Genomic DNA, 26,913 nt, shown 5'->3' with positions numbered 1-26,913 from the left:
GAGCCTGCATTGAGGTGTTTAAATTTGCCAATGAAATCTTCAGCATTACCTTTCTAATGCTGGATTAAATACACAGATGTACTTTTTTTTAAATTTTTATCTCTTTTTCTAGGAGGATCAGTCTTTACTATCTCCCTTACCTTTAGAAAAAGCACCTGTTTGGGATTTCTCAGGTTCCCAAGGCTCCAGCTCCAGCATGGAATTCGCTGATGCTCAGAAGGGGCTGCCACATGCTTACACCTCCTGCCCCAACCCCCAGGCTATTCGGGCTGCTGCTTACTGCGCTGACAATGCAGGTAAAAGGAGCAAGTGGATTCAGATGCTGCTTGAGTCAAGACACGAGAAATAAAAAAAAAGGAAGGAAGGGAAAAAGAGAATCTAACCCACCTGCCTATTTCCTTCTGTTAAATACACAGAACTCACTTTTTCCCAAAGTTTCTAGTTGGAGTTGTGGGGGAATGCAAGCCCTTACTAGCTTCAGATTGTTGTAATACTACACATTTTTGGAGATTCACACTGGTTAATTAGTTGTTTTCTTTTTTTTTTTTTAGTTGTTTTCTTTATTTGTTTACGTAGCAACCAAATAAACCTGATTAACATTTCTCTCAATGCTTAGTCACAGGTCCTGTAAAACTTGAGATGGGCTTTTTTTCCCTTTAATTTTCATAAAAGTTCAAGAGGGAAACAAGCAAAAAAATCTCTATTTCTTCTCTACAAAACAAACAGACTTGCAGACACAGTAAACAATCTTATGATTACCGGGGAAAGGGAGTGGGAAGGGATAAATTTGGGAGTCTGAGATTTGCAAATGTTAGCCACTATATATAAAAATAGATTTAAAAAAACAAGTTTCTTCTGTATAGCACAGGGAACTATGTTCAATATCTTGTAATAACCTTTAGTGAAAAAGAATATGAAAACGAATATATGTATGTATATGCATGACTGGGACGTTGTGCTGTACACCAGAAACTGACACATTGTAACTGACTGTACTTCAATATAAAAAAAATATATATATATATATTTATATATCTATGTAAGGCACCACTGCTCTCTAATTTTCATCTCCTGAATATTTGAGGATAGAGCAGGGAGGAATGATGACATCTCACATTACTCCTGTAATGGACTTTTCATAGGTTGATTCTGTCCATTTTTTAAAAACGTATCTTTTTTCCCCCAGAATTTCTATTTCAAGTATTTGCTGTCTGTAGTTTCTGAGGGCTGGTCCCAAACTCAGAGTTTTTCCCATTCTATCCCAGCTCCTCCTAAACATTTTTAAAATGTGAGAATAGAGATGGTAGTTTGGGATACTCTACAGTAATTTAATTATTTTGAGTGAATCACCACGTTAGTAAAATTTCGAGGTTCCAGAAGAAAACAATGGTCTCTTCATATTCAGGCTTGTCTATCAAGGGAAAAAAAATGATTCTAAATACTGTAAGTAAAATTATGTATCTGCTTATAAATTTGATAAAGAATTTTTTTAGAGAATTAGAGTTGATTCCTAAAATTTAATTAGGGGAGATGGGAGGACAGAGAAACACTTTTTCAACGTAATTACAACCAAATACAAAAATAAGACATTGAAACAAATCATTTTTGGCAAGCCACAGTATTGCAATACGAAAAACAAAACAAAACAAAACAAAACAAAACAAAAAAACACTTCAAAAGAATCAAATGAGAAAAGCAGAATTTGAAACTGAAAGTAAATACCTGGAAAAGAGTTGTGATTGCCTGCATATCTCATTGGCAGATATTTGCACAGGAAGAAAGCTGGGAGAATCGAAATGATGCTGAGAAGCTAAAGCACAATGTTAGAAGTGATTCAGTTTTTCTTTCTTAATCTTAGTACTAAGATTAGTACTAAGTACTTAATATTAGTACTCACGACTCCCTCGGATATTACAAAGTGAATAGGAAGTAGTAAGCTAACTAAAATTAGCCAGCATTTTTCTCTCTGGAAAGCAAGTGTCTGTTGGAAAGCAAAATATTCTTGTAAGTGACAGAAAAGCAAAGCATATACACGTTTGAAATGTAGCGTTTATATTCAAGATTTCTTTTCCTTTTCTTTCCTTTCATATTTGGACTTAGAAACCAAGTGTCCTCAATCCAGACACAGAAGGAGTAGGTGACTGCGATGAGATGAATTAATATGTGTTTAGGTAGGTTGGTTACATATTAGGGAATTGACAATGAGGATGCCATTTCCAAGATACAAATGGGAAGGACAAAGTCTGCCGTAACTACGGTAGTTGCGGCCCTCTTTTCTCTTCACACAGCATCCTTAAGAAGATAAACACTTGTTGCTTTTGTTTTTTTATGTTAAGAGTACCCTGTACATTATTAGAACTAATAAATCAGTTCAGCAAGGTTGCAGAATACAAGATCAATATTAAAAAAGCAATTGGGTTACTGTATGTGTGCAATGAACATTTCAAAAACAAAATTAAGAAAGCAGTTTAATTTACAATAACATCAACAAGAATAAAATACTTAGAAAATAAATTTAACCAAAGAAGGGCTAAACTTATACTCTGAAAACTATAAAATAGTATTGAAATTAAAGAAGATACAAATAAATGGAACATGGCAATATTTCCCAAACTGATCTATAAATTCATTGCAATCCTTATGAGAAGCTCAGCTGATTTCTTTCTAGAAGTTGACAAACTGATTCTATATACATGTGGAATGACAGGGAACACAGAGAGCCAAAACAATTTTAATAGAGTAAAAAAGTAGGAGAACTCACACGTCCCAATTTCAAAACTTACTACAAAACAACAGTAATCAAGACAGTACAATATAAGCTCAAGGATAGACATATGGACCAATGAAATAAAATTGAATATCCAGAAATAAAAGCATATGTCTATGGTCAGCTGTTTTTCAACAAGAGTGACCAGACCATTTAATGAAGAAAGAATAGTCTTTTCAACAAATGATGCTGTGGCAAGTGGGTAATTAACATGAAAAAAAAAAAAGGAAGAAAGGAAAGAAAGTAATTGGATTCTTATCTCACACCATACACAAAAAATTAATTCAAAATGGATCAAAAACCTAAATGTAACTTCTAAAGGTTTAAAACTCTAAGAAGAAAACATAGGGGTAAATCTTCATGACCTCAGATTTGGCAAAAAATAATTTAAATATGATACCAAAAAAATGAGCAGCAATAGATGGAAATACATCATTTGAAAGTCTTCAAAATTGAAAGCTTTTGTGTTTCAAAGGACACCATGAAGAAAGTAACATCACACAAAATGGGAGAAAAAATTTGCATGTCACAAAGGCATCATATCCGTGATACGGAAAGACCTTACAACTTTAAAAATGGACAAAGGAGCTGAATAGACATTTCTCCAAGAAAAATATACAAAAGTCAAGTGTTTGTTGCACTTGAAAAGATGCTCAACACCTTTAGTCATCAGGGAACTTCAAATCAAAACTGCACGAGATAACAATCCACATACCCACAAGCGTGGTTAGAATTTAAAAGACAGACAGTAACAAATGATGGTGAGGGTGTGGAGAAATCAGAACCCTTACACACTCCTGATGGGAATATAAGGTGGTACAGCTGCTTTGGAAAATAATTTGGCAATTCCTCAAACAATCAAACGTCGAGTTACCCCGTGATGCAGCATTTCCATTCCGAGGGATACAGCCAAGAGACGTAAAACCATATGTCCATAAAACCTGTACATGAGTGATTAGAGCAGCATATGCGTAATAGCCAAAAAGTGAGAGTGACAGAAATATTCATCAGCTGATAAATGGATAAGCAAAATGTAGTGCATCCATATAACAGAATATGATTTGACTGTGAAAAGGAATGATGTAATGATATGCACTATGACACCAGGAGCCTAGAAAACATACGGTAATTGAAGTAAGCCAGTCACAGAAGTCCACATACTATATGATGCCCTTCATATGAAATTCCAGAACAGGGAAATGCATACACATAGAAGGTACAATTGCTTAGGACTCAATGATTGCTTGGAGATGGGGGTTAGGGTGGGAAAGAGAAGTGGTAGTTAAAGGGTACAGGGTTTCCTTTTGAGGTGAGGCAATGTCGTAAAATTGACTACAGTGATTGTTGTATGTATTTGTGACTATATGAAAATTTATTGAAATTATACATCATAAACGGGTGAATTATATGGTGTATGAATTATATCTCAATAAAGCTGTTTTTTTAAAAAAGTAAGTGAACCACATCAGTAATCTGAAAAGTAAAGAAAATTATGCTATAAAATGTCTGATACATTATGCATTTTCGTCTAATCCCTTATGGCACCAGTATTTCCAAAATTGCAGCACCATTATTTTTTACAGTAGTAAACACATCAAAAATCATCTTTGCGTCCCCAAGGCTTGCAGAGAAAAATTAAAACTCCTTACTTTGGAATTCAAACTTCTTCACAATCTAGCTTTATACTACCTTCAGAAAACATTTAATTTTGAAAGTTATATGAGCACAAGGACATAATTAAGGTCATATAAAAGGGTTTATAGAACAAAGTGCAAATGTCCTTCTTACCGCAAATTCCTAGTTTCCCACCCTGGGAATTGACTAGTTGCCAATTTCTTCTGTATCTTCCAGAGATGTTTGCTACAGCTCTGTTGTGCACCCAACCTTTCCTCATCTGTCCAACACCCAAAATGGGCTGCCTTTTTACTACTATCATTTCATGTGTGTAAACATTATGTTCTCAATGAAAGAAAACTATGTGCTGTACTTTTAAAAATTTCACCCATAACACCAAAAAGCCAGGCCCTTCCACATTGTAGATATCCCAGGAAATAGTTGTTGATTGGCAAGATTAGAAGAAACTGCACAGAAAAATCTCAGCTGTCTGCTGACAGTAGAGACTCACACTGTTAAGGAAAAACATTTAGACAGGGATAGTATATGGAGGAGATGCTTTCTTGAATGTTTTCACAAATGCATAGAGATAAAAACACTGTATTAACTTCCATGGAGAATCACCAAACTTGGTATTGTTCTGATAATTTTACATATTGACTGAGAATAAGCTATGCTCCCCCCATGGAAATTCATGGTCAAATAATTGTGCTCCTGAAAAGTTACAATTACGCCTGCCAAAGCAATACATTTTTGTCTTGATATCAAAGGAATGTTCTGCTGGATTACAGATTCATTTCTAGTAACAAAAGATTTTCTGCTTGCAGCTCAAAGCCTAACAATGAAAATAACAACAGAACAATGGCTCTATTCTAATCTCTGTAAGTATTTGATTCTTGGTATTAAGAAAAGTAATGTTTCTCTTCAACAAGCATTTGTAACAGTTTCTCTTCTTTTCACATCTTTGCCTAGATATATTCTCTGACTCTTGTAAATTAATCACCATTACATTTACTTCCTTTCTTCTTTCTACATGGTTTATACCATTTAATGACAATCTTAGTCTTTATACTCTATTTTCACTTTGCTTTACTAATTGGGAACAAAGCAAATGGTCCCCTGACGGGCACAGACACAAAAGTGTGATGGATTCATCTTTCATTATTAAGTAATAATAATGCTTTGAGATTGAACCTGGTTCTCCAAGACCCACCAGTCTTCATCTTCCTGGGCATTAATTAATTAATAAAATTAACTATTAATGGCAGTGCATTACCAACTTACCTGGGCAAAATGCTGGCAGGGAGACTAAAAAAACCTCACTAGTTAATGAGTTGGGTGAATGAGCAGTCTGAATATATTAAGGTTTGAATTGTAAAATGTTAAAAACAAACAACCAGCCACTTTGCAATAACAATCGTTATTGAGAGCTTAACAATCAAAATAATCAAGTCATTTATTTGAATGATTCCAGTTGCAGAACTTCAGGTAGGACCTGGATATGTTTATTTGTTTGTACTGTTGTTAAAATAAGGATATGATTAAATATTCCATTTCTTCCTTCCGAAGGGTAGTGATTAAGTCTGCATTTTTTTAATTGAAGTATAGTTGTTTACGATGTTGTGTTAGTTTCACATGTACAGCAAAGTGATTCAGTTATACATATACACACATATATATATATATTATTTTTCAGATTCGTTTCAATTATAGGTTATTACAAGATACTGAATATAGTTTTCCCTGTGCTATATAGTAGGTCCTTGTTGTTTATCTATTTTATATATAGCAGTATGTATATGTTAATCACATACTTCTAATTTATCCCTCCCCACTACCCCTTTTCCCTTTGGTAATCATGGTTTGTTTTCTTTATCTGTGAGTCTATTAAGTCTACATTTTATTTCAAGATTTCTTTTCAGCCACGTGCCTTAACTTGACTCAAACTAATATGGCAAATAGACCAGATCAGAACTTGCAAATCTATTTGCATTTCAAAAGAGAGGAAACATGTCAATTAACTCCAAATTTTCCTATACTTTATAGATATGGTTGCTGATTGACACTGAGCTTAAACGTAACTTCCATAACCTCATCCATTTTGTAATATGTTTAATAAAACATATTTAATAATATACTCACTTAAGAGGGCTTCACACTGCTATTTAAGAAGTGATAGAATGATGTCTTATATTTGAGCACCTTAGTAATATTAACTGACGCTCATTACAGGCAATGGAATGATCCACTGGTAGAGCTTCAATGGCGGACCCAGAGATGACAAGCTATTCAGTGAGCAATTTACTGAGTATCTCATTACCTTTGCTCTGGCCACATACACTGTAAGTTCATTCTGCTAACCTTAATAAGGTTGCTTTTGAAGCTCTTTATTTCTAAGATTTAAATGGGAACTCTGTCATATGTCAGCCTACAATGAAACCTAAATAACCAGACCAATAAAAGAAGATGTGCTAAAGACCTCATGGGCTGCAGAGGATGAGTTAAACACGCACCCTTTCTCTTAAGTGAGGCTATTTGTAGCCTGTATGAAAACTTAAGCAAGGAATAGGTTTCTAAATCCTCTGAGCACTGATGTTCCTTCATCCTTTTAGGTCAGTGAGGCTCATCTCTCTCTAAGGCTGACCTATATAATCCTCAGCCCATAAAGTTATTCTAAACAGAATAATTAAAAAATCCATGAAGTGTATACATTAAAATTTAAGTTACAAAGAACTTGGATATTTCTAACTGAGCCAGGATAGTATTAGACAAGTGATTTTGTATGACCAACACATCCAAAGATTTGGTTCTCTATACAGAAAGAACAACTGTATGTTTTATATGCACTTTACTAGTGAATGAAATAGTATTCAGAAGATGTATCATTTTTGTGGTTTGTTTGATAAAATAACGGGAAAATACTGAGGTCTTAGAGGATAAACCCTTTCCATCCCATCCCTGACACTTAGCTACTCAGCCTCTGCTGGAAAATGCTGAGTTACAGCAAGCTGAATACTTCATTATTGAGGGGTCCAAGATAAGATAAATTCTTCCTTATGTTTAACCAAGAGCAGCTTTTTGTAACTTCTGCTCTTTTTACCTCTTATAGAAACATAAGTCAACCTAAATTCAAGGAGTAAATCATATTGTAAATGACCTCAAAAATGCATTTCAAACTTGGTTTTCTTGAATTCTTGATTAAACAGCCCAATTTACATACAAGAAGGCATTTTACTTCCAAGGCATTTTACTAGAATTTCAATGAGCACGAGAAGCCCTAATATGAAGAAAAAGATATTGTTGGCATGCAAGAGATCAAAGGTATAGTTGCAAATACTTTTCCTCCCACTTTTGTGGCCTTTTCTCCGTTTTCTTCATTTCTCCTTTAAACTAAAACTTCTTTCCCCTGGGAGTGATTTCAGTCGGGTTCCTCTCTGATTAAAGCAAATGGCATTGTTAGTCCAAGGAGATGGTTTGTTAGAATAAGTGAATACTTAATTGGTGAGATGTAAAGAGTAGGATATCATTCCAAGGAACCACTTCCCTCTCCATTTAACCCAAGTAAGATACCAGGGAGTGAAATATACAGAGCCACTGACAGTGCTTAGTAATGCACAGCCACGCATTATTTGCAAATAGCTCTGCATCTTGCAGGAAATAACACCTAGAACACCAGAACCCATCGTGCATTAGCCTCTACCTCTCCAGTAGGAAGTTATCCTCAAGGTCGCAGAGTCATATGACTTTCTCTTTCAAATGCCACTATTCAAACTGACTTCCACCTCTTTGCACTGTGCAGAATCAGACAAAATCATCATCATGTGGCATGCTCACATCCCTTGGAAGGTCCCTCATTGTGTGGATGTGGTACATGAGGACTGCAGCAGGTCCTTGGTTGCCAAAGATAAAGGCTAAGTGTGAATTTGAACTGCATCCAAAGCCTGATACTTATTTGCATTAAAACTGTCAGGTGATCCTACAAAGCATGCCTGGTGCCTGTTTCACTGGGCCAATGGCCTTCTAAGTGTATTACTGACTTCCAAGTTCCATCCCACTCTGAGACTTGACTTGGAGAGCCAAGAGACATGAAATTGTTGACACAAGAGGATAGAATGTCCGTTATAAAAAATTCCCTTTGTCTCTTTTATATTGGTGACGTTTTTTTTGTTTTTTGTTTTTTTTTTTAATTATGGGGCAGTTAAGAATAGTGTTCAGGCAATCAGGTTTTGGACAGGCTTAACATTTAAACTTTGTTACTGGTTTTAAGCATTTTCACTCTGAACTCTCTATATCTGCATAGATTTATTTTAACTAGGTGTTGATTTAATGATTAATCAGATTAACCTTTTCAATTCTTGTGTTTTTCAAGAATTCATCTTCTGTGATGTGACAATATCACAGTACTAATTGCTTCGTACCTTCTAAATAGACGTTTGGGGTTCTTTTAAAAAATGTATTTATGAAGGTGTAACTTTCTTTTTCCTTTTACTTATAAGCACGTGAACAATTGTTAATGAAGTTTTCATTGGAAAAGTAGGTAAGAATGCTGGAGTGCGAGAGTCACTTTTAGCCTTTCTATTCAGAATATGTGGTGGATTGTGATGGATGGGAACTATATTCTATTGTGTTTCCTGGAAAAATTTTCTTAGCCTTTCTTGGCCTCAGATTCTCCACTCATAAAATGAATATAAAAATGTCATATTTTATCCAACCAAGACACCACTGATTGTAACATACACCATTATTTTTTGTACCACCAAGGGAAACAAAATACTACTTAAACTATAACACAATACTTTCTTATCCCTTCAAATTCTTGTTTTATACTTATTGAAAGATCTTTTTTGAGCTTTATTTAGATATATTTAATCATTTGTTACACATTTGTCTCTATGATTTTCTGTATACACAATAATTCTCAATACAGTAGATAAAAAAAGCTATAACCAAACCGTGAATTCACAGGCAATGGAATTTATTTACACTGGCTGACAATGACTATAACCCTCCATCAATTTTAGACACTCCCAAAGTTGGCGGTGTCAATTTGGGAAGCCTTAGACTCTACAAAGTATATAATTCTGTTATCGACAATAGAAATAATTATTATCATTATTGCTATTATTTTATAGTTGCTGTTATTGTCAAAATATTTGTTTATCACAGACAAATATGTTCCCAACTGAATACCCAAGATGATCTGCTTCCTATAGAAAACGTTGTGTCAATGTTAATTTTTGAGTGTAGAAGAGAAAATAAATTCTCCTTTTTCCAGCATAATTTTTTGTGGGGGCTTCTCTGACTAATGTCATCAATAATTCAATATCCAATTATTTTATTGTTTGCCTGTGTTCCCGGAGCTATCAAAGACTTGCAGGTACTATGGACAGCGCCACTCTTGAATAAATGTCCCTCTCATTAAGCAGGTGCGAGTACCTTTTAGCAGTAACGCTCTGTGACATTGACCTAAGTGTAGAAGCCAGGCCATTCTATTTGCTTTTTTCAACTTCTACCTCCTCCTGTGACAGGGAACCTTAAAAAAAAAAAATGATAGCTCCATTCTGTCAAGCTTTACAGACTTTAGGGCTTTATATAAATTCCACTGAAGCTACATACTCTAACTTGATGGCCTCATCCCAGCTCAACACTGCACTCAACTGCTTCAGAGTCACCAGAAGTATCTTTGGAATTGTTTGGCATGTGCTACCCTGTGACTCCCTTTTGGAGGCTCATAATGCGAGGTATACAGTAATGCAGAATTTATTTCTCTAAGTTCTGTAACCTTCCTGGTTCACTCAACCAAATAAGAATCGCATTAGACCACATAATGCAAAAAATAAATTCTCAGGTAGGATCTTTGCAAGGAGAAAAAAATGTTTATAGCTCATACTTAAACTCCCTTTGTCTATGTGATGAAAACAAACCCAACCTGTTAAAAATCAATCACTTTTGCTTTTTCAATAAAAATAAGGGTGGGTCATTAACCAAAAAAAAAAAATAAAATAAAATAAGAAAAGCCAGGGTCTACTGTTGTCAGTAATAGTATGTACATTCCTGCTCATGAGACTAAAATATAAAAATAATCTTTTCAAAATCAACATGTGTTAAAATTCTGTGGGTTTTCCACACTTTGAGACTTTCAGTGACTCGATAGTTTCTGTATCTTCTCAACGTGTATCTTCCTAAATTGCTTAAATCTTCCTTTAAATGACCTAGTCACACACATCATTCCAAGGAGAGCCCTGACTGAGGGACTTTGGATGCAGCCCAGTATTTTCATCCTGAGGTGTGCTGCTCTACCGCCCTCTACTGTAAGTATCAGTAATTTCTACAAGCCTGCCAGAATGTATATGGTATTTCTATTAATTTAAAAGCAGAAAACCAAGCAAAAGCTCTAGTTTGGAAAGAAAGAAAAAAAAAAGCACAAAGGTAACGTAAAAAAAAATAGGCAGTAATTTTTCATTATTTATTAATTATCCCCAAGAGATGCTAGTTATAGTCACCATTATTAAAACAACTTTCCAAAAATATGATAAATCATGGTAAGCTGAGTTGTCTGTATTTGTGGTGGCACGAGGGAATTATCTCAGAGTCTTAGGTTGGAACTTTTTTGTTCACTCCAGGACAAGAAAATGAGGTAAACAAGAAGTGCAGTGAAGTCCACAAACTTTGCCTCTGCTCCCAATCTCCTCTTTCTAAGTGTCTCCTTTCTCTACTGAGAAAAGAAGTTCATTTATTTTTCTCTCTTACCAAAAATGAAATGGAATTGGTGGTCAATTGCTTGTTCTTGTTTATAGTTGGATCAATTTCACTTATCAAATGTTCATTCCAGTTAAGATTCATAACACTGTGTTTCTTTCTGTTCTTCCTTTAACAATTATTTTGGGAGCATATTCTATGTCCCAAGTACCTTGTTAAGAGCTGGAACAAGACTGGTTCCTGTCTTTAAGGAATTTACAGTCTATGAGAAGATACAAACATTTAAGAAAAAATTGGGAATAAGTATTTAATTATAATTTTCCAGAATAATATTACAAGCACAGCAAGTAGCGTATGTAAAGGACCTTAGTCGGAAGAGGATTTGGTGCATTCCAGAAACTGAAAGGTCTGTGTGCTAAAGAAATGTGCTACATGTGGCTGGAGAATGGGACAAAAGCAGATCAAGCTGGGTCGAGTTAAGGATTTTGGCGTTTATCCAAAGAACATTTGGAAACCATCTGGTCATTTTAGGCAGAAGACTGATGTGATTAGACTTGTGTTTAAGAGAGATCACTGTGCCGTCTGCAAGAGGAAAGTGGGGGCGAATGCATATTTTTCAGGAGACAAGACTAAATGCATATTTTTTCAGGGGATATTGCCTAAGTGAATTATGATGGAGGCCTGAAGTAAGGAGGAGGAAGTGGACAACATGGAGAAATCTTTAGAAGGTGTGATGGGAAGGACTTGATGTGTGGTTGTATGAGAGCGTATAAGGAGAGGTTGTGCAAAACTCAATTGGGAGACGGTCCACAATAAGAAGTTGTGACACTAAGCTTCCCTGAAAAGGAGAGGTTGTGGAACTGGACAATGACAGAAGAGGAGTTCTGAATCAGAGAAGGTGTGGATTCATTATTAGGTATGGTAAGTTTTCTGTGTAATTCAAAACTGTCCCTTTATTCCTCTCCCCTGATCACACACAGCACCAATGCATACACAGAGAAATCCCAACATTTCAAAGGAATTTCAGCCACGTTCCAGCTATATGTCAGATAAGTGATATAGAAGACACTCCTAGCACTATAAATGTATTGAAATGCCAAATATATTTAAATATATACATGTGTGAACGTATATGCATGTCTTAGTTTTATATGTGTATATTATGTGTTTATGTGTATATATGCATATATGAAATGGAATTGATGATCAATTACTTGCTTTTGTTTACAGTTGGATCAATGTCACTTATCAAATATTCATTCCAATTAAGGCTTGTAATATTGTATTTCTTTCTTTCTGTTCTTCCTTCAACAAATATTTATTGAGCATATGTGCGTGCTGATTCAACTGTTGCAAACAGGGATTGAGACCCTCATACAGACCTTACAATGGGAGACTAGAACACCCAAGCACATCTGGGGCAAAAGACATTGGCTTGAAAAGGAAATTTAAAAGTCAGCTGCAAATGAATTAATGAGAATTAGATTTCTGCTACTTATCAGAACAAAAATTGTAAACTGAAAGTTAAAGTAAAATCTAATTCAGAAATATTTAAATCCAAAGGATGTTGTCCTAACCAGATACAAAACTGCTGTTTACATGTAATCAAAAATTTTGTTTCCACATATGGAAAGAAGTAACCATGAAAGTGTCTGTAGATATAACCAACACGAGAATTAAGACCTCAGAACTGTAGATGATTTAACAATCTGAAACGGACTGCAAAATAAACTTAAAATGATTTAAAAAGTGAAAGTAAGAATAGATACCATAGTAATATAAAGCAGTAAGTATGAATAAAAGATCAGGCAGATTTTAAAATAAATGGAAAAGCTAATTCTGAAAATATCAAAAAGTTAAGTGAAAATACTTTCAGAATAAAGTTAAATAACAGAAAAAAAAATTGAAGAGAGAATTGCTGGAGCACCGTAACAGAAAATGAAAGGTTTATCTTCTGGAGCTATTTAACTGAAAAGATCTGAACTCAGTAATAATTGAATTTTGAAAGAAAGGTTTTAGAGATAATGACTGTTATGGGGAATGGTAATGAAATCAATCACCCATTCTATTATGTGGTCCGCTAATCAGAAACTCCTCATCATGAACACAGAGCTTCCAAAAAACTTTTTGGGATTTAAGTTTCAATCTTATACTTAATGAAAATAGCTTTCTCCCATATAGAAGAATCCGGTGCAGGACCTGCCTTTCTGCATAAACAACTAAAAACTGCATAAAAGGGAACCTCCTTAAGGCTATCAAGGGATTTCTTAACAGAGACCTTACAGGACAGGAGAGAGTGGGATGATATATTCAAAGTACTGGGAAAAAAAAAACCAAAACTGCCATCCAGGAGTACTTTGCCCAGCAAATCTGTCCTTCAGAAATGAAGGCAATTTAAGGACTTTTCACAACCAACAAAGGCTGAGGGAATTCTTCACCAGTAGATCTGCCTTATAAGGAATGCTGAAAGGAGTTCTTTAAGCTGAAATGAAAGGATGTTAATTACTAACAGGAGAACATACGAAACCAAAAAACGATATATTTACCTTTATATATAGTCCAAGTCAGAATACTCTTATGACTGTAATACAGTATTATTAACCACGTAATTCCAGAATAAAGAGTAAAGGACAAGAGTATTAAAAATAGCTATAATAATTTGCTAATGAATACACAATATAAAAAGAGATAAATTGTGACATCAAATTTGCGACTTAAAACTCAGCTTGTAAAACTCCACAAAAATCTAGTTAGGGGTTTGAAAAGTATTGCATTAAATGTATTACATTATTTGGAGATTCTTATTTTTATTTTTTAGTGGTAATGAGTCTTCTCAGTTAAGAACCGGTTATGTCTTATTATTTATAAAAGTGTTAAAAAAAAACAAGACCAGTTTTAACATAATTTTTTTTTTGGCAGGCCCAAAAATTTCTATTATCTATTGATTGAAAAGCACATCACCATCAAGACTACAATAGATAAGGTGAAGCTTTTGAGGAGTAAAGAGCAGAGCGGCAGAATATGCCACCTTAGACAGGCCACTCTGGCAGAGGGAGTATTTTTGACCTAAAGGCCCTTGAGAAGCAGCAGATGCTAGAAGACACCTGCGCTGCTCCTTTTCTTCCTGAAAGCAGGAAATGAACCTCCCACGTGGAAGCTGCCCTCCCTATTCCAGGAGGAAAGAAACATTCTTATCACTAGAGGCAGGGAGTGCCGGCCTAGAAGGTTCTGTACAAAGAGACCTTGTTAAAATAACTCTCATCTTCCTTTAAGCTCCCATATGTTTTAGTTCCTTCCGGGTTGGAAGACATTTAGGTTTTGCTCCTTCCTTGGGTCCTCATTTCTTTAGGAGGATTCCCATGTCACATAAAATTTAAATAAATCTGTAACCTTCTTTTTTTTTTTTTTTTTTTTTTTACTGTCAATTTAATTCTCAGGCCCCACCAGTGGACCTAAAAGGGTAAAGTTTTTGCCCCTACCTTTATGCATATAGCTCCTATATTTATATTCATTTAAAATTAATTTCCCATCCCCTTAACTAGTCTTCCCTCATCTTAGTAAACAAAGTTAATCCCTTGTAGCAAAAGCCAAAAATTTAGGAGTCAAATCTCTTACAACCTCTATTTGGTGCGTAACCAAGAAGAGTTGGTTCTGACCCCAAAATACATCCCAAATCTTTTCACTTCTGTGCTTCTCTACTGGAGTCACTCTAGGTCAATTAGTTATCATTCATTAGCTGATGGCTCAATTCAGACTGAAGTTGGGAACCATTTAACTAATAAATAAATAAATAAGAATGGCTTTAAGAAGATATAAGCATAAGGCTCTTTCACAAATATAACAGCGGTTGAAACAAAATAAGAATTTGCTCCCCTCCAGTACGGAAAGCTGGGTTTCTGACTCCTAAAACAAGGATGTTTTCTATTATGCCAGTGGCTGCTAGTCAATGGGAGTTCATGGAGTGGCCAGGTGTCCCCAAAGCCTTTTATGCATTAACTATTATCCATAGATTGAATAAATATTATTTCTAGCTCCTATTTATTCTAGGATATGCTAGATATTTTTCAGTGATAAGTAGATCTTTTTGTGGTAACAAATTTCTCACAAATATATTTACATATACATGTATTTATAATAATATTTAAATTACGTAATTTGTATATACAAATTATATAAATTATGTATGTGTGTATATATATGTGTATAGCATTTGTATATACATTGAGTGCTAACTATGTACCATGTATGGCGTTTGACACTCAGAACATAGCAGTGAACAGGTCAGGCCAAGTCCCTGCCGTATCATGGAAAAAAGGTCAGTACATAAGTTAACCAGGTAAGTGTTCTAAAGAAGAGAAACAGTGTGCCACTAAGACAGAGGGAAACTAGGGGAGGTAATCTTACAGAGGAAAATCAAGGACGGCTTCTTTGAAGAGGTCACATTTGAGCTTGGAATGAGCCAATTATGTGAAGAACTTGGCAGGGTCGAGTGATGAGCATTCCAGGAGAGGAAGAAACAGAAAGACCTTGCTCTGTTTAAAAAGCACAGCAGAAGCAAGTATGTGGGAAGAATGATACAAGGTAAAGGTGGAGGCAGGAAGGGTCCAGCTTATTCAGGACCTTTTTCATTTGGATTTTATTCTTAAATCGCCTAATGAGTTTTTAGCAAGCAGGAACATGATCAGCTTTGTAATTTAAGAAGAGCTTTGGCCACCATGTGTGGACTAGATTAGAGAACGCGGGGACAGAGGAGGGCGGGGTCTGCAGATACAACAGAGCCCGGTGAGACACACGCTAGTTGGCTAGTTAGCTCTAAACATCTGTTTTCCCTTTCTTGTTTAGTAATAGTGCCCATTTTTATCTGGCCCTCCTGCATCTCATCTAAGAGATTGTATTTTTCCAGCTTCCCTTAAAGCAAGCTGGAGCCACGTGATTAAGCCCCACCGGACAATTAAGTTTAGACAAAACTATTGTGTAAGACAAAACTATTCAGGAAGCCTTTAAGGATGTTGAACTCCACCTGAGCCTCTGCCCTGGGAAAACAGTGATGGCTAAGAAATTTCCTGCCCTTTTGTTTTCTGAACCATGTCCCCCCCTCCCCACCTTCTTGTGTTCCAGGAAGAGTTACCTCTAAGAACTATCCTTCCCCTTAGGACTCGGATAAGACTTCCAACCTTACTGTCTTACGACGCCCATGAGATTCTCAGATGTCCCTCATTTTTGCCTGAACCTTTGAGGAGGTCAGACACTGTCCCTCCAACTGGAGATTCCCTTTTTATTTTTCACTTGAGATATAACTGAGATAAAGCATTATCTTAGTTTCAGATGTAGCCAACTCTCCATTCTTTGTCTCATGAATAATTAGCTGATACTAGAAATGTTTGTCTGCCTGAAAATAGCTAAACGCAGAGATAAACATGTCCTGTTCAGCTGACTGAGATTTCCCGTGATTACAAACTGTAAATCACCCCACCTGAGACTATTCTCTGTCTCCCAATAAATATCTCAGGCAAAACCACACAGGGGAGATGTAGTAGCAAAGAACAAAGTCTGATTCCGTATTAGATCTGTTCCTTTGCCCCAAACCCTGTGCTGTTTCCTGTGCTGAGTCGTGCTGCTTCTGCACCTTTTGTAAAAGAATGTTGCCTATGGCCTGAAATAGACAGGACAGCCCATTCTCCAGGCTCTGACCTTTAAAGGTATAACACTTTCCCCTTCATATAAAGATTTAAAAAGTTGCAGAATAGAAAATAACATTTGTCTTGTTGGAGGTTTATAGGGACATCATGACCTGACCTACGTGGACGGCTGCAAGAACAAAGGATTCTGACACCAAGAAGCTTGCACCAACCAACCAACCACACCCCTCCTCTTTTTAGTGTAAAAGCAGCCTGAGTTCTGACTCGGGGAAGATGTTTCTCTAGGACATTAGTCTGCCATCTTCTCAGTCTGCTGGCTTTCCAAATAAAGTCCTTATTGCTTGCCCCAACACCCCATCTCCCGATTTATTGGCCTGTCATGCAGCGAGCAGAACAAGTTTGGACTCAGGAACAGAGACACTTGGATGTTAGGATCTAGGGTGTGCTCTTTATTGCAATAGCCTGAGTAAAATCATCTCCTTAATTGCCAGGTGCATTTTTTCTTTCACATCTTTTTATAAGGCAGGTGGTATATCTTCTTTGCCCTTTCTCCTTTCTAATGCTTGAAATGTGTAGGTGAAAGCTGGAGCTCAAGCGGCCCTCTTGGACCATGAGGTAGCATACATTTAAAATGAACCATCACACTGTGGGAAAGGCCATAAAAGTAGCACAGAAGAATGTAATGAGCTCACAGAGCAAAGGAAGATTAATTGTGAGAGGCTTGAGTGAATCTCAGGGAAGACTTCAGAGACATTGATACTTTAGATAGACTTTAAAATAGTAAGAATTTTGATTGATGGATGAGAGGAAATGACAAGCATGATAGAATCTTGATCCATATTGACTTGAACAGGCTGGAATAGTGATCAATAGGACAAAAGTTGGCACCTTGCTGACTTTATGGAATGAAAGAAAAGAAATTAAAATTATTTATTAAAGAGTGCAGAAGAATGATGCCAAGTAAAGAAATGGAGATCCTGGGAGGACTAGGTTAACGATTTTGGGTTTAGCCCCTTGACTGAGGTAACAGTGAAATATTTAAGTGGAGACATCCTGAAGGCAGCTAGAAATACTGCTGGGGTTGTTAAAGTGAGATCAGGATAGACTGCATTTTGAAGTTGAGAGAAGAATTTGATTTTCTGAACAAAAAATGCTGAAGTAGATGAGCTGATAGAAGCTGATTGAGGAGCACAAATTTCAAGACCTCTTCGTGGCAGCGGTAAGAACAGCCGTTACCGCAAAGAGGTATTAACACCTGTGATCATGGTGGCTCCTAGCTTTCCCCCAACAGTTGTTCGGAGCAACACTGTTAAGCAAGATTTTAAAAGATATGCCAAGAAAACAGTGTTACAAGCTTCAGTGTCTTTGAGACATTCTGGGTTTGGAGATAAACAGCTTCTTTACTTCTGGTCTTTGGGAGATGTTTAAAGCTGGATAATGGGTTATAAATCTCAAAGAAGGTTGGTAACTGTGTACAGTGTTTTCAAAATTTCACTGCAGAAAAATTTTATGATAGAATGTTTTGGAACAACATACCATATATTTCGAAGTACACCAGTTCAAGAAAATGGGGGCAGAGTGGAAGATAACTGGGGAGGGAGATGGGAAGGCCGTCTTTGTATCCTGGAGAAAAATGAGTAACCTACCAGAAGTTCCTTCCTACCCCGTGGAATGTTTTGGGGTCATAGGATCTATTGAAAATTTGCTTGAAGCTATGGAATCTCTCCTCCGAAAACTGGATCAAGTGTGTGTTTGTTGCTTTCCCCGGAAGCCCAAACTATGACAAGGATTAACAATAATGACCATTAATTTCCCTTTAACATACATTTTTACAAACTTAAATTTCTTTAATAGGCTCATTGCAAATATATTAAATAATAAAACACAAAAGTATATAAAAATAAAAAGTGATATTTCCTTAAGCCTAGTGCCTCCTGTGTACTTCATCCCTTTATCTCAGAGGTAATTTTTAACAATTCTCTTTGTGTGGATATCCAGATAAATTTAAAAATATAGATGAGGATTTTTCTATCACTTGCATTTATAAAATTTACTCTGTCATGGATATTTTGCTATATGAGGGCATATTGATTTAGCTTATCTTTTTAGTAACTTCTGGTATGATGTACCATAATTTTTCTTTTTTTTCCTACCACTTAATCCATTTAAACATTTATTGAAGCTCGACTCCGGGTGAGGTATCTTGTTTGCCTGGAGAAATAGCAATGGACAGAATGGAAATGGTTCTGGCTCTTAGGAAACTCCCACTCTTAGCAGGAGGAGACAAATCATAAACAAGTAAACAAATAAGTTAAGTAAGTGCAGATTGTGAGTATCGCTCTGCAGGAGAATAAACAAAGAGTTCTAGATGAGATAAAGACTAACCAGTAACCAGGGAAAGGAAGTCAGTTTTGTGCTGAGGCTTGATGGATGAGTCAGGGGTGAGAATGCTTCTGGGCAATTGCAAAGAGTTTCATTATGAACCTTCAGTAAATACTCATTGCTTGCCTACTCTTTGCCAGCAACTGTGCTTGAGTGTGAGGATTGAAAAGTGAACAATTAAAATTTGGCCCTTTTTCTCTTGGAGCCTACATTTTAGAGTAATTAAATAAAATACAGAAGACTTCAACATAGTGACTGGAACATAATTGCTCAATAAATAGAAATTTGCATAATTATTTCAACTATTAAAAGATTATTTGCAATCTGGTATGTACGTTTATCTCATTGTTCCAATTTGCTTCTCCAGTTGCTAGTGATGTGTTATCTGCCATTTACATGTTATTTGCCATATGAATACCTTGTGTAATTTTCACACCTATATCCTAATAGGTGACACAGTTGAAATGGCCCGGCTACTGCAACTGTGATCGAAAACTCATGGTATTTAATTTTACAACTATAAATGTGAAGTCCCTCTCAGTTTGATCTCCAGCTGACTATGCGATAGGTGTGCACTTGGGTTAGTAGTGGTTCATGTAAAAAAATACCTGTAAGTTCTATTTGATCTGGCAGCTGAAAAAGTTAATGAGTATCAGCAGTGCTGTACTTTTCTATGGTTGGATTACTCCTGGAACGTTGTGACCAGTGTCAGATAAACACGGGTTTTAGTTAAAGCCTTGAAAACAGATTTTGTTTAGAAACTGCTGACAGTAGGGAAATAGCCGAGCTCCCTTTCTATTTATGCAGAGGTCACTGGAACATTTTAAAGTGGGGGTGGGGCGGGGAGCGTGGGCGCCCAATGGAGTCAGAGAAGTGAAACATTACAAAGGGTCAGTATATAATGCGGTTAGACCAGCTTGATTTGCTAGCTGGCAGCTGCGGAAGTTAGGACTCTATCTTACCAGAGACTGGGAGACAGAGACCCTGTCCTTCCTGATGACTGCTATTTGCAGGGAATGGCTCTCAAGTCCTTGAGAGACATCTTTGAATTGTAAGAGATACATATTCTTAATTGCAAGCCCTTTGGGAGGTCAGGAGTCTGTCTTCAGCTGTTGGCTAGAACAAAGAGTAAGCTCTCTTGGCACCACGGAGCTTTCTCAGGTAGGCATTTTAACAGGGGTGTGTCTTTTCCTAGAGACAGGCCTTTTGATGTTAAAAACCGTGGTAGTGTTTGGCCACGTGTCTTAGCCAGGGGCGTTGGCACGAGTTGTCCCGGGCTGGAGGTTGTGCGGTTCTCACCAGCACTCGGAATCACAATTTACGAGCAACATTAAACACAGAGGATGGGAACCAGGATGGTGGAGTCTAACCATCATGTCATGTAAGAACCGCGAAAGAACAAGAGTCCATCCTGTTAAAGGTAAAGCCCAGGGAGGCTTAACTCTGGCGATGTGGCTTGCTCAGTCTTGGAAAAGGCTGCGTGGCCACAGAACGAACTCTTCATCTTGGGAGCGTTGGAGCGAGTGTAGCTACAAGAGCGTGGCCTAAAGTTCCTTCCAACTAAATCATTCTGGGGTTGTTTTCACCAAGGGAAGGAAGGCTTGGGCGAAGGCATGCTCCTTAGGTCCACGGGCTACACGCGAGAGATCAAAGAGAAAGAGGACCGAGAAAAAGAGCTGTGGGTAACTGGGGACGTCGGCTTGGCGCTGATGCCAGGTCGACAAAGGGAGACGGAAACTGCTGCTCGGCTTGGAGCCAACAGCAGCCTCTATGCCAAGTTCAGTGACGAAGGTTCGGCAAAAACGCCAGCGCTAACTCGGGAGCAGGTCCAGCCTAGAGGCTCTAAAGGTCAGGGCTGCGCGGAGGAAGCGGGCGGCGGGGCGGGCCGGCAGTCGGGCGCCCGTGCGGCCGGGGACGCTCGGCTCGGGCGGGGCTCGCGGCTCGCACGCGCCGCCGGCTCCCGGAAGGAGGCGGGGCCGCCTCGCGCGCCCTTAAACCTGCGAGCGCGGGCCGCGCGCCGCCCAGGCTCCTCAGTCGCGCGCCGAGCGGTCGATCACCCTCGCTCTGGCCCCCGCGCTCCGCTCGCTGGTGGCTCCACCCGCCATTGTGTAAGTGCGACTGCGGCCCGGCGCGCCTCCCGCCTTGTCGCCGCGGCGGCGGGCTGGGGCGGGGAAGAGGCGGTCCCGCTCCCTTCGCTCCCCGGTTCCCAGGATGCTGACGGCGGCGCGGGGAGAGGCTGGCGGGGGTGGCCCCTCCGAGGCCCGCGTCGCTCCCACAGGCTTCGCGCCGCGCGCCTGGCCGAGCCCCACAGTCCCCGGGCCCGGACGCCGCCTGGGCCGCCCCGCATCCCGGGGTTAAAGCGGCCCGGCGGCCCGGAGACCTCGCGCGCTGTCCGTTACGATAGGAGAAGTACTAATGTGGCGTTTTAATGTTTTCTAACGCAGAGGCCGTTAGCCCGATATGGAGCATGCCATTACCCCGCTGGAACCCCTGCTTCCCGCTGGTACTGTATGCCTCCCCCGTCTCGCAGGGACATGGGTGCGCTCCTTCCCGAGTCCGGGGGAGGTTACAAGGGCTGCGCTCTAGACCCAGAAAGGTTTCCAAGCTGCCTCTGAGTCCCTACTATTAGACAAATTATTCAACCTCTCCTCAGTTTCCTTATCTGAAAAAAACAAGGATGGTTATTAGCCCCTGCCTGCCGTGTGGAGTTGTGAGGACTAAATGACCATTATATGCCCTCCACCTGGGGAGGAATAAGCCCCACCTGTAACGTTAGCTCTTAGGCGCCAAACAACAGTCCGAGTTAATCTTTAACGTAGCAGAACATTCGACACTAAAGGGCAGTCTTTATGGTCGCCTGCACATTGTGCCCATTTTTAATCCATTGAAAATGCCCGAGATTATCCAATAAAAGTGCTTTAAAGACAGAATACGTAAGGATTTTTATTATCTTAAAGTGTTAAGTCATTGTAATTCACGTGGAAACAGAGAACGAGTTCTTATGAATTGTTAGTTGCACCCAATATCAACTGACTTGTGTGATAATTTCATAATATTAAACATATTTTTATTTACCGGTTTAATTGTGTTTCTCTGGTGTAGAACTTCTAGTTTATCAGTTTCCAGTTTAAACGTAATGTGTAACTTCTCAATATTCAAAGTTATTTTCTGTAAACCTGTGAATTGAGTTTTGGGGCAGGGTATTGAATTTGATTTGAACTGGTCAGTTTTCCTACATCCTGGGAGTATTTATAGTAAAACGGTCAAAGGATAAGTAGTAACAGCAGGGGACACTGACTTTCCTCACTCTCCATTCAGTTGCTCTGCTAAGTTGTTTCCACATAGTTTATTTTACAAGTGAAGGAAGCAGGTAGTAATGGAGCTAGCGTCTGAACCCAGATATATTTGACTTGGTTAAGAAGTTGGGTGTTTAATCATTACTGCAAAGAGCTTTTCGTCAGTTAAGAAAATCACTGGCAAACAAACATTTTGCGAATAAAATTTCATAGTTCTTAGTTAACCAGTGGTCATGGGACCAACAGCATTTCCAAGAGTAAACATTGGATTCAGGTGGCCTGTTGACGTTCAGATTTGTCTCTAAACCTAGGCGCTTGTCTGATGGAAGGTTTCTAGTGTTTTCTGTGTTGAAAGAGGTGCATCACAGAGGTAGCGCTGCCTAGAAAGGGTCACAGCGAGGCATCACAGTCCCTGGGTTTAGGTCCCAGCTTTGCCAGTTGTGTTTCATTTTCTTCATCTGTAAAGCAGGAATATTTCGCAGGGTTATTGCGAGTATAAATGAGTGGTGATGCCTGTAAGGCGCTTAGCCTTGATAACGGTAAGCCTGTTCCGTTCAGCTGTGAGACTGAAGCGGCTGGATATCAGGGTCGGTTCTGAGAAGGAAAAGGTCTGGAGCAATAGGCGGTAGGAAACATGAGCAGTTCTGCTCGCTTTGTTTATCACCGGCCTAGGAAGAAGGCCCTCACTCCTCAGACCTCTGTAAGCTCCTCGCTGGGGCAGGGGATGTGGGGGAACTGCTACAAACTGTGAGCCTGTATGAAGCACAGATTTCCCAGAATCCTGAGCTCCTTTGGGGAGTTCTGTGGGATTTCGTGCTTCTAGTTTCTTCCTCTTGTTCCTAAGGGTAAAAGTATGTAGAGATTCGTGTCTCATCTCAAACACTGGCCTAGAAACGAGGGCTTTGACTCCAGATGTGTGAGATTTAAAAACAGAACCGTGTATTAGAGGGGCCCTTGCAATGCCTGCGCCCTTACAGTATTTCAGTAAGTGTTTAGGGTTAACTTTACATTTAGAGGGATTCCCTTCATCAAACAGGTATTTACTACTTTCTAGCAGAGAAGTAGTTTTTCTGTTAATAACTTATGTGAATTTAATTTGTGGGCAGGAGGTACCTGTAATGCTTACCCAGATTTAGTATAGTGGGAAATCTAACCAGCTGGTTCTCTTCAGATTCACTAATTGCTAGATGGACCAAAATGCTCATCTCTGGAATGATCGCCAGCTGAAAGAAATATATATTTTTTAATCTTTGTTTTTTGTAACTAAAGTAAATAGTTATTAAAGAAAAATAACTATCTAATGTAGAATGTGAAAGTTTCCTGTAATCCTAGAAATAACCATTATTAACAGTTGGCAAATGTTCTAAATATCTATTTTCATATCTATACCCAGCATATGATTACTCTTGTTTTAAGTCAAATGGGTTTGTATTATAAATTGTTTTGTAATTTGCTCTTGGGGCAGTGAGTGAAAATAGATCAGTGTCCTTATGTTACAAACTTTGTGCTCTTTGTTCCTTTTCTTTTTAACAAGATAGAAGTGTTTTTAACGTGCAAAAACAAAATTCAAGAGAGTAAATATTACAGTTCTTACTCAGTGATCATTCAGCAAGTCCTGTATCTCGCAACATCCAGTTAAGGAGATAGAAAGGAGCTGTACCAAATGGAAGACTTTTATAAACTGAGGGGGACAGGAACAAGGAAGTGACATTAGCAAAAAGGCTGGTTCCAGCAAGGTCACTTTGCTTTAGGGAATGACAGGCAGATTACTGCACTAGTGCTGACGGGTAGTTCCTGATTGACTAGTTTAAGATTCCATGTTTGAAACTGTACATAATTGTGTTCAGTGTCAAGTCTTGGTTTGGTAATGTGGGGCTTAGCGTAAGTGATTCCATATTGGGCCTGTTGTCTCGTTTTTAACCCTGCAGTGAAAAGTCCATCCTACTTAGCATTCTAAAACTAGGTGTTTTTCTAAATAGGGCCTATCTATCTATCCATCTGTCTACTATCCACCTCTCTCTCTTTTTCTGTAAATAAATATAGGCCTATTGTATGCCCTTTTCTGCAGCTTATTTCACTGACTACTTTCTTGTGGTCTGTATGTGTAGGTATCCCAAGTTTTGTTTTGCTTTTTGAATGGGCAGCATAGACTCAAAGGGACTAGGCTTTCTTAATAGACATTTAGGCTATTTCTAGTTTTTACTGTTATAGTCTGTAATGCATCTGTTTAATCATAATGTTTTTGCATATTTATGTGAATATATCAGTAGGATAAATTTTCAGAAATGAGTACTCTAACAAAAGATGTGTTTGCTAGTGGATATCTTTTGATACTAGGTGCAGTACGGGTAGAAATGCGATCCCTTCTATCCAGGAGTTTGCAGTCTTGGAATCAAGAACAGAACAAGACAGACTCCAGTTAGACGTTGAATTTATGTATGACCAAACCCACACAGGAACCGGAGGGACTTGGGAGAGGGGGGTGAGGGCGGGCTGGAGGAGGAAAGGAATCACTGGGTGGACAGACGTCAGGTGGGCATCCAGAGAAGCTCTGGGTTTAAACTGAGAGAGGCCTCGGGCAAGCAGGAGAGCGTCCTAGTGAGTGAGAGAAGGGTCTTCCTTGAGGGAGAGCTCGGGGCTGCGTCTGTCCATGAACTCATTCAGTTCATCCGGTGGCGAGTGACGAGAAAGCAGGTTGGAGAGTATTGATGGAGGTTTTGGGAGAATGTGGCTGAGCAGTAAAAACCAAATTGTGGAGCATAGAGAAATTTATTGCAGGGGAGGAGATAGAAAGCTTTTGTAAATTTCTGTATCTTCCCACCCTTGGAAAATTCTATATACAAGGAGCCTTTCATATACCCCAAAACTCAATTCAATTGTATCATCCATGTCATGGTTCAGCATGGCTAATCACATAAAGGTTAAAGCCCTTATCTTGCCCTTAAAGGGCCCTTCACTATCTGATTCCGAACTGGTTTTCCAGAATGCTTTTTCTTACTCTCGTCGCTGAGCTGAGCTGAGCTCCCCACTGCTTACTTATGTGAACATTTGGAGCTTCAACACTCTTGCCTTAGCTCTTGCTACATTTATCACCTGGAATGTTCTTTTTCAGTCTTTATAATTGTCATTCTTAAGTTCTAGCCATTCCAGTGGGTACCTAGAGGTATCTCTGATTTTAATTTGCATTTCCCACATGGCAGAACGCTGATCTTGTCACATGTTCATTGGTTGTTGGCACATCTCTTGTGAAATGTTTGTCTCTTGGCCATTTTTCTATTGGGTTGTCTGATTTTTTAAAATTAAATTTGTAGGATTAAAAAAATTGAGATATAATTGATATATAACATTGTATTACTTTTGATTTGATATACACATATATTGCCAAATGATTACCAAATAGGAGTTTCTGTATATATTCTGGTTACAGTTCTTTAAATCTTAATTTTCTCATCAATAAAATAGAATGTCATTTTCCATGGAAAGTTGTTATGAAGATTAAGGGGTATCTATAAAGCATTTAACACTGATAAATAGTAAGGATGCAAACATTTTGGTGTTTTTCTCACTGCCTTCTTCACTTTTTATCAAAAGATTTAAAAAATTGATGAATAATATTTAACTGGTAAGCGCATTCTATTGCTGTTTTAAACTCTATATAGGTGCCTTTTTAAAATATTATAAATCTGGACTATTGTGCTGCTTCAGTGTTCAGTGTCTGATCATTTCAGTATCATGAACTCAGTATTTGGAACTCCATATATTTGAAAGTAAAGTTTATGTTAAACACTTCATAGCTAAAATAAAAGTTGAGTCAAACTATTCTCAGAATCTTTTTATATGTGCTTATTTCATAAACTTATGACACAGCAAAATTAGAGGTTTTAATTCCTGGTTTACTAAAAATACTGATACTTAGGCATTTTTTATATTTTTTGTAACAGTGCATATGCATTATGAAAATGCATTTTTAATATATTTTTGCAACATAGTACATTATGCATTATGAAAAAGATAAAAATGCGTTTCAGTCTCGCAGAGATGACCACTGTTACCTGCATGTTTGTGGACATGTGATGTGTGTGTATTTATGTTCCTCCAGGTATTTGCTGTGTATAAATATACAGTTAGGTGTTTTTAAACCAGAATGAGAATATACTGTAAGTTGCTTTATTCAGTTCATGACTCCATTTTCTATTTTGAATTTAGTAACATCTAATACCCAACCGTGTTTAAATTTTCTTTCTCAAAATAGCTTTTCCAGGTGCTTGTTCCAAACTAGGACTGACTACCAGTTCATTTGGTTCAGGCTTCTGCAGTCTAGCACAGTTGTTCCTCACATTTTAAATCCCCCTTAACATTGAATAATGACATTTTATTAAATAAAGCTTTTACATTGATCTGAAGTGGACTGATGGAATAAAAAAATACAGCAAATTGATAGGAATCATCATTCACTTAAAAATATATAATAAACTCCAACTCAAAAGTTTCATTTTAAAAATAAAAAGTTTCATTT

The 26,913-nt window shown here is 38.0% G+C and overlaps 1 protein-coding gene across 8 annotated transcripts in view; it reads left to right on the top strand.

Annotated features, from left to right (window-relative positions):
- Positions 1 to 20,027: 20,027 nt before the first annotated feature.
- The window catches only part of TPK1 (thiamin pyrophosphokinase 1), a 337,147-nt gene continuing 330,261 nt past the window's right edge, over positions 20,028 to 26,913 (top strand). Inside the window, exons 1-2 of one of the 8 annotated variants that reach the window (XM_032483569.1) lie at positions 20,028 to 20,262; positions 21,546 to 21,604. In XM_032483569.1, coding sequence (XP_032339460.1) covers positions 21,562 to 21,604 — 43 coding nt within the window. In that variant the 5' untranslated portion in view covers positions 20,028 to 20,262; positions 21,546 to 21,561. Of the gene's footprint in view, positions 20,263 to 20,335; positions 20,522 to 20,559; positions 20,950 to 21,082; positions 21,210 to 21,545; positions 21,640 to 26,913 lie in introns of those variants that run through there. The other 7 variants (XM_032483573.1, XM_032483570.1, XM_032483568.1 and 4 more) reach the window with 7 other exon arrangements.

This window comes from Camelus ferus, chromosome 7 (assembly GCF_009834535.1).
Source record: "Camelus ferus isolate YT-003-E chromosome 7, BCGSAC_Cfer_1.0, whole genome shotgun sequence".
NCBI classification, from domain to species: Eukaryota; Metazoa; Chordata; class Mammalia; order Artiodactyla; family Camelidae; genus Camelus; species Camelus ferus.
Note: the sequence above shows the minus strand (reverse complement) of the source record. Positions and strands in the feature narration are given on the sequence as shown.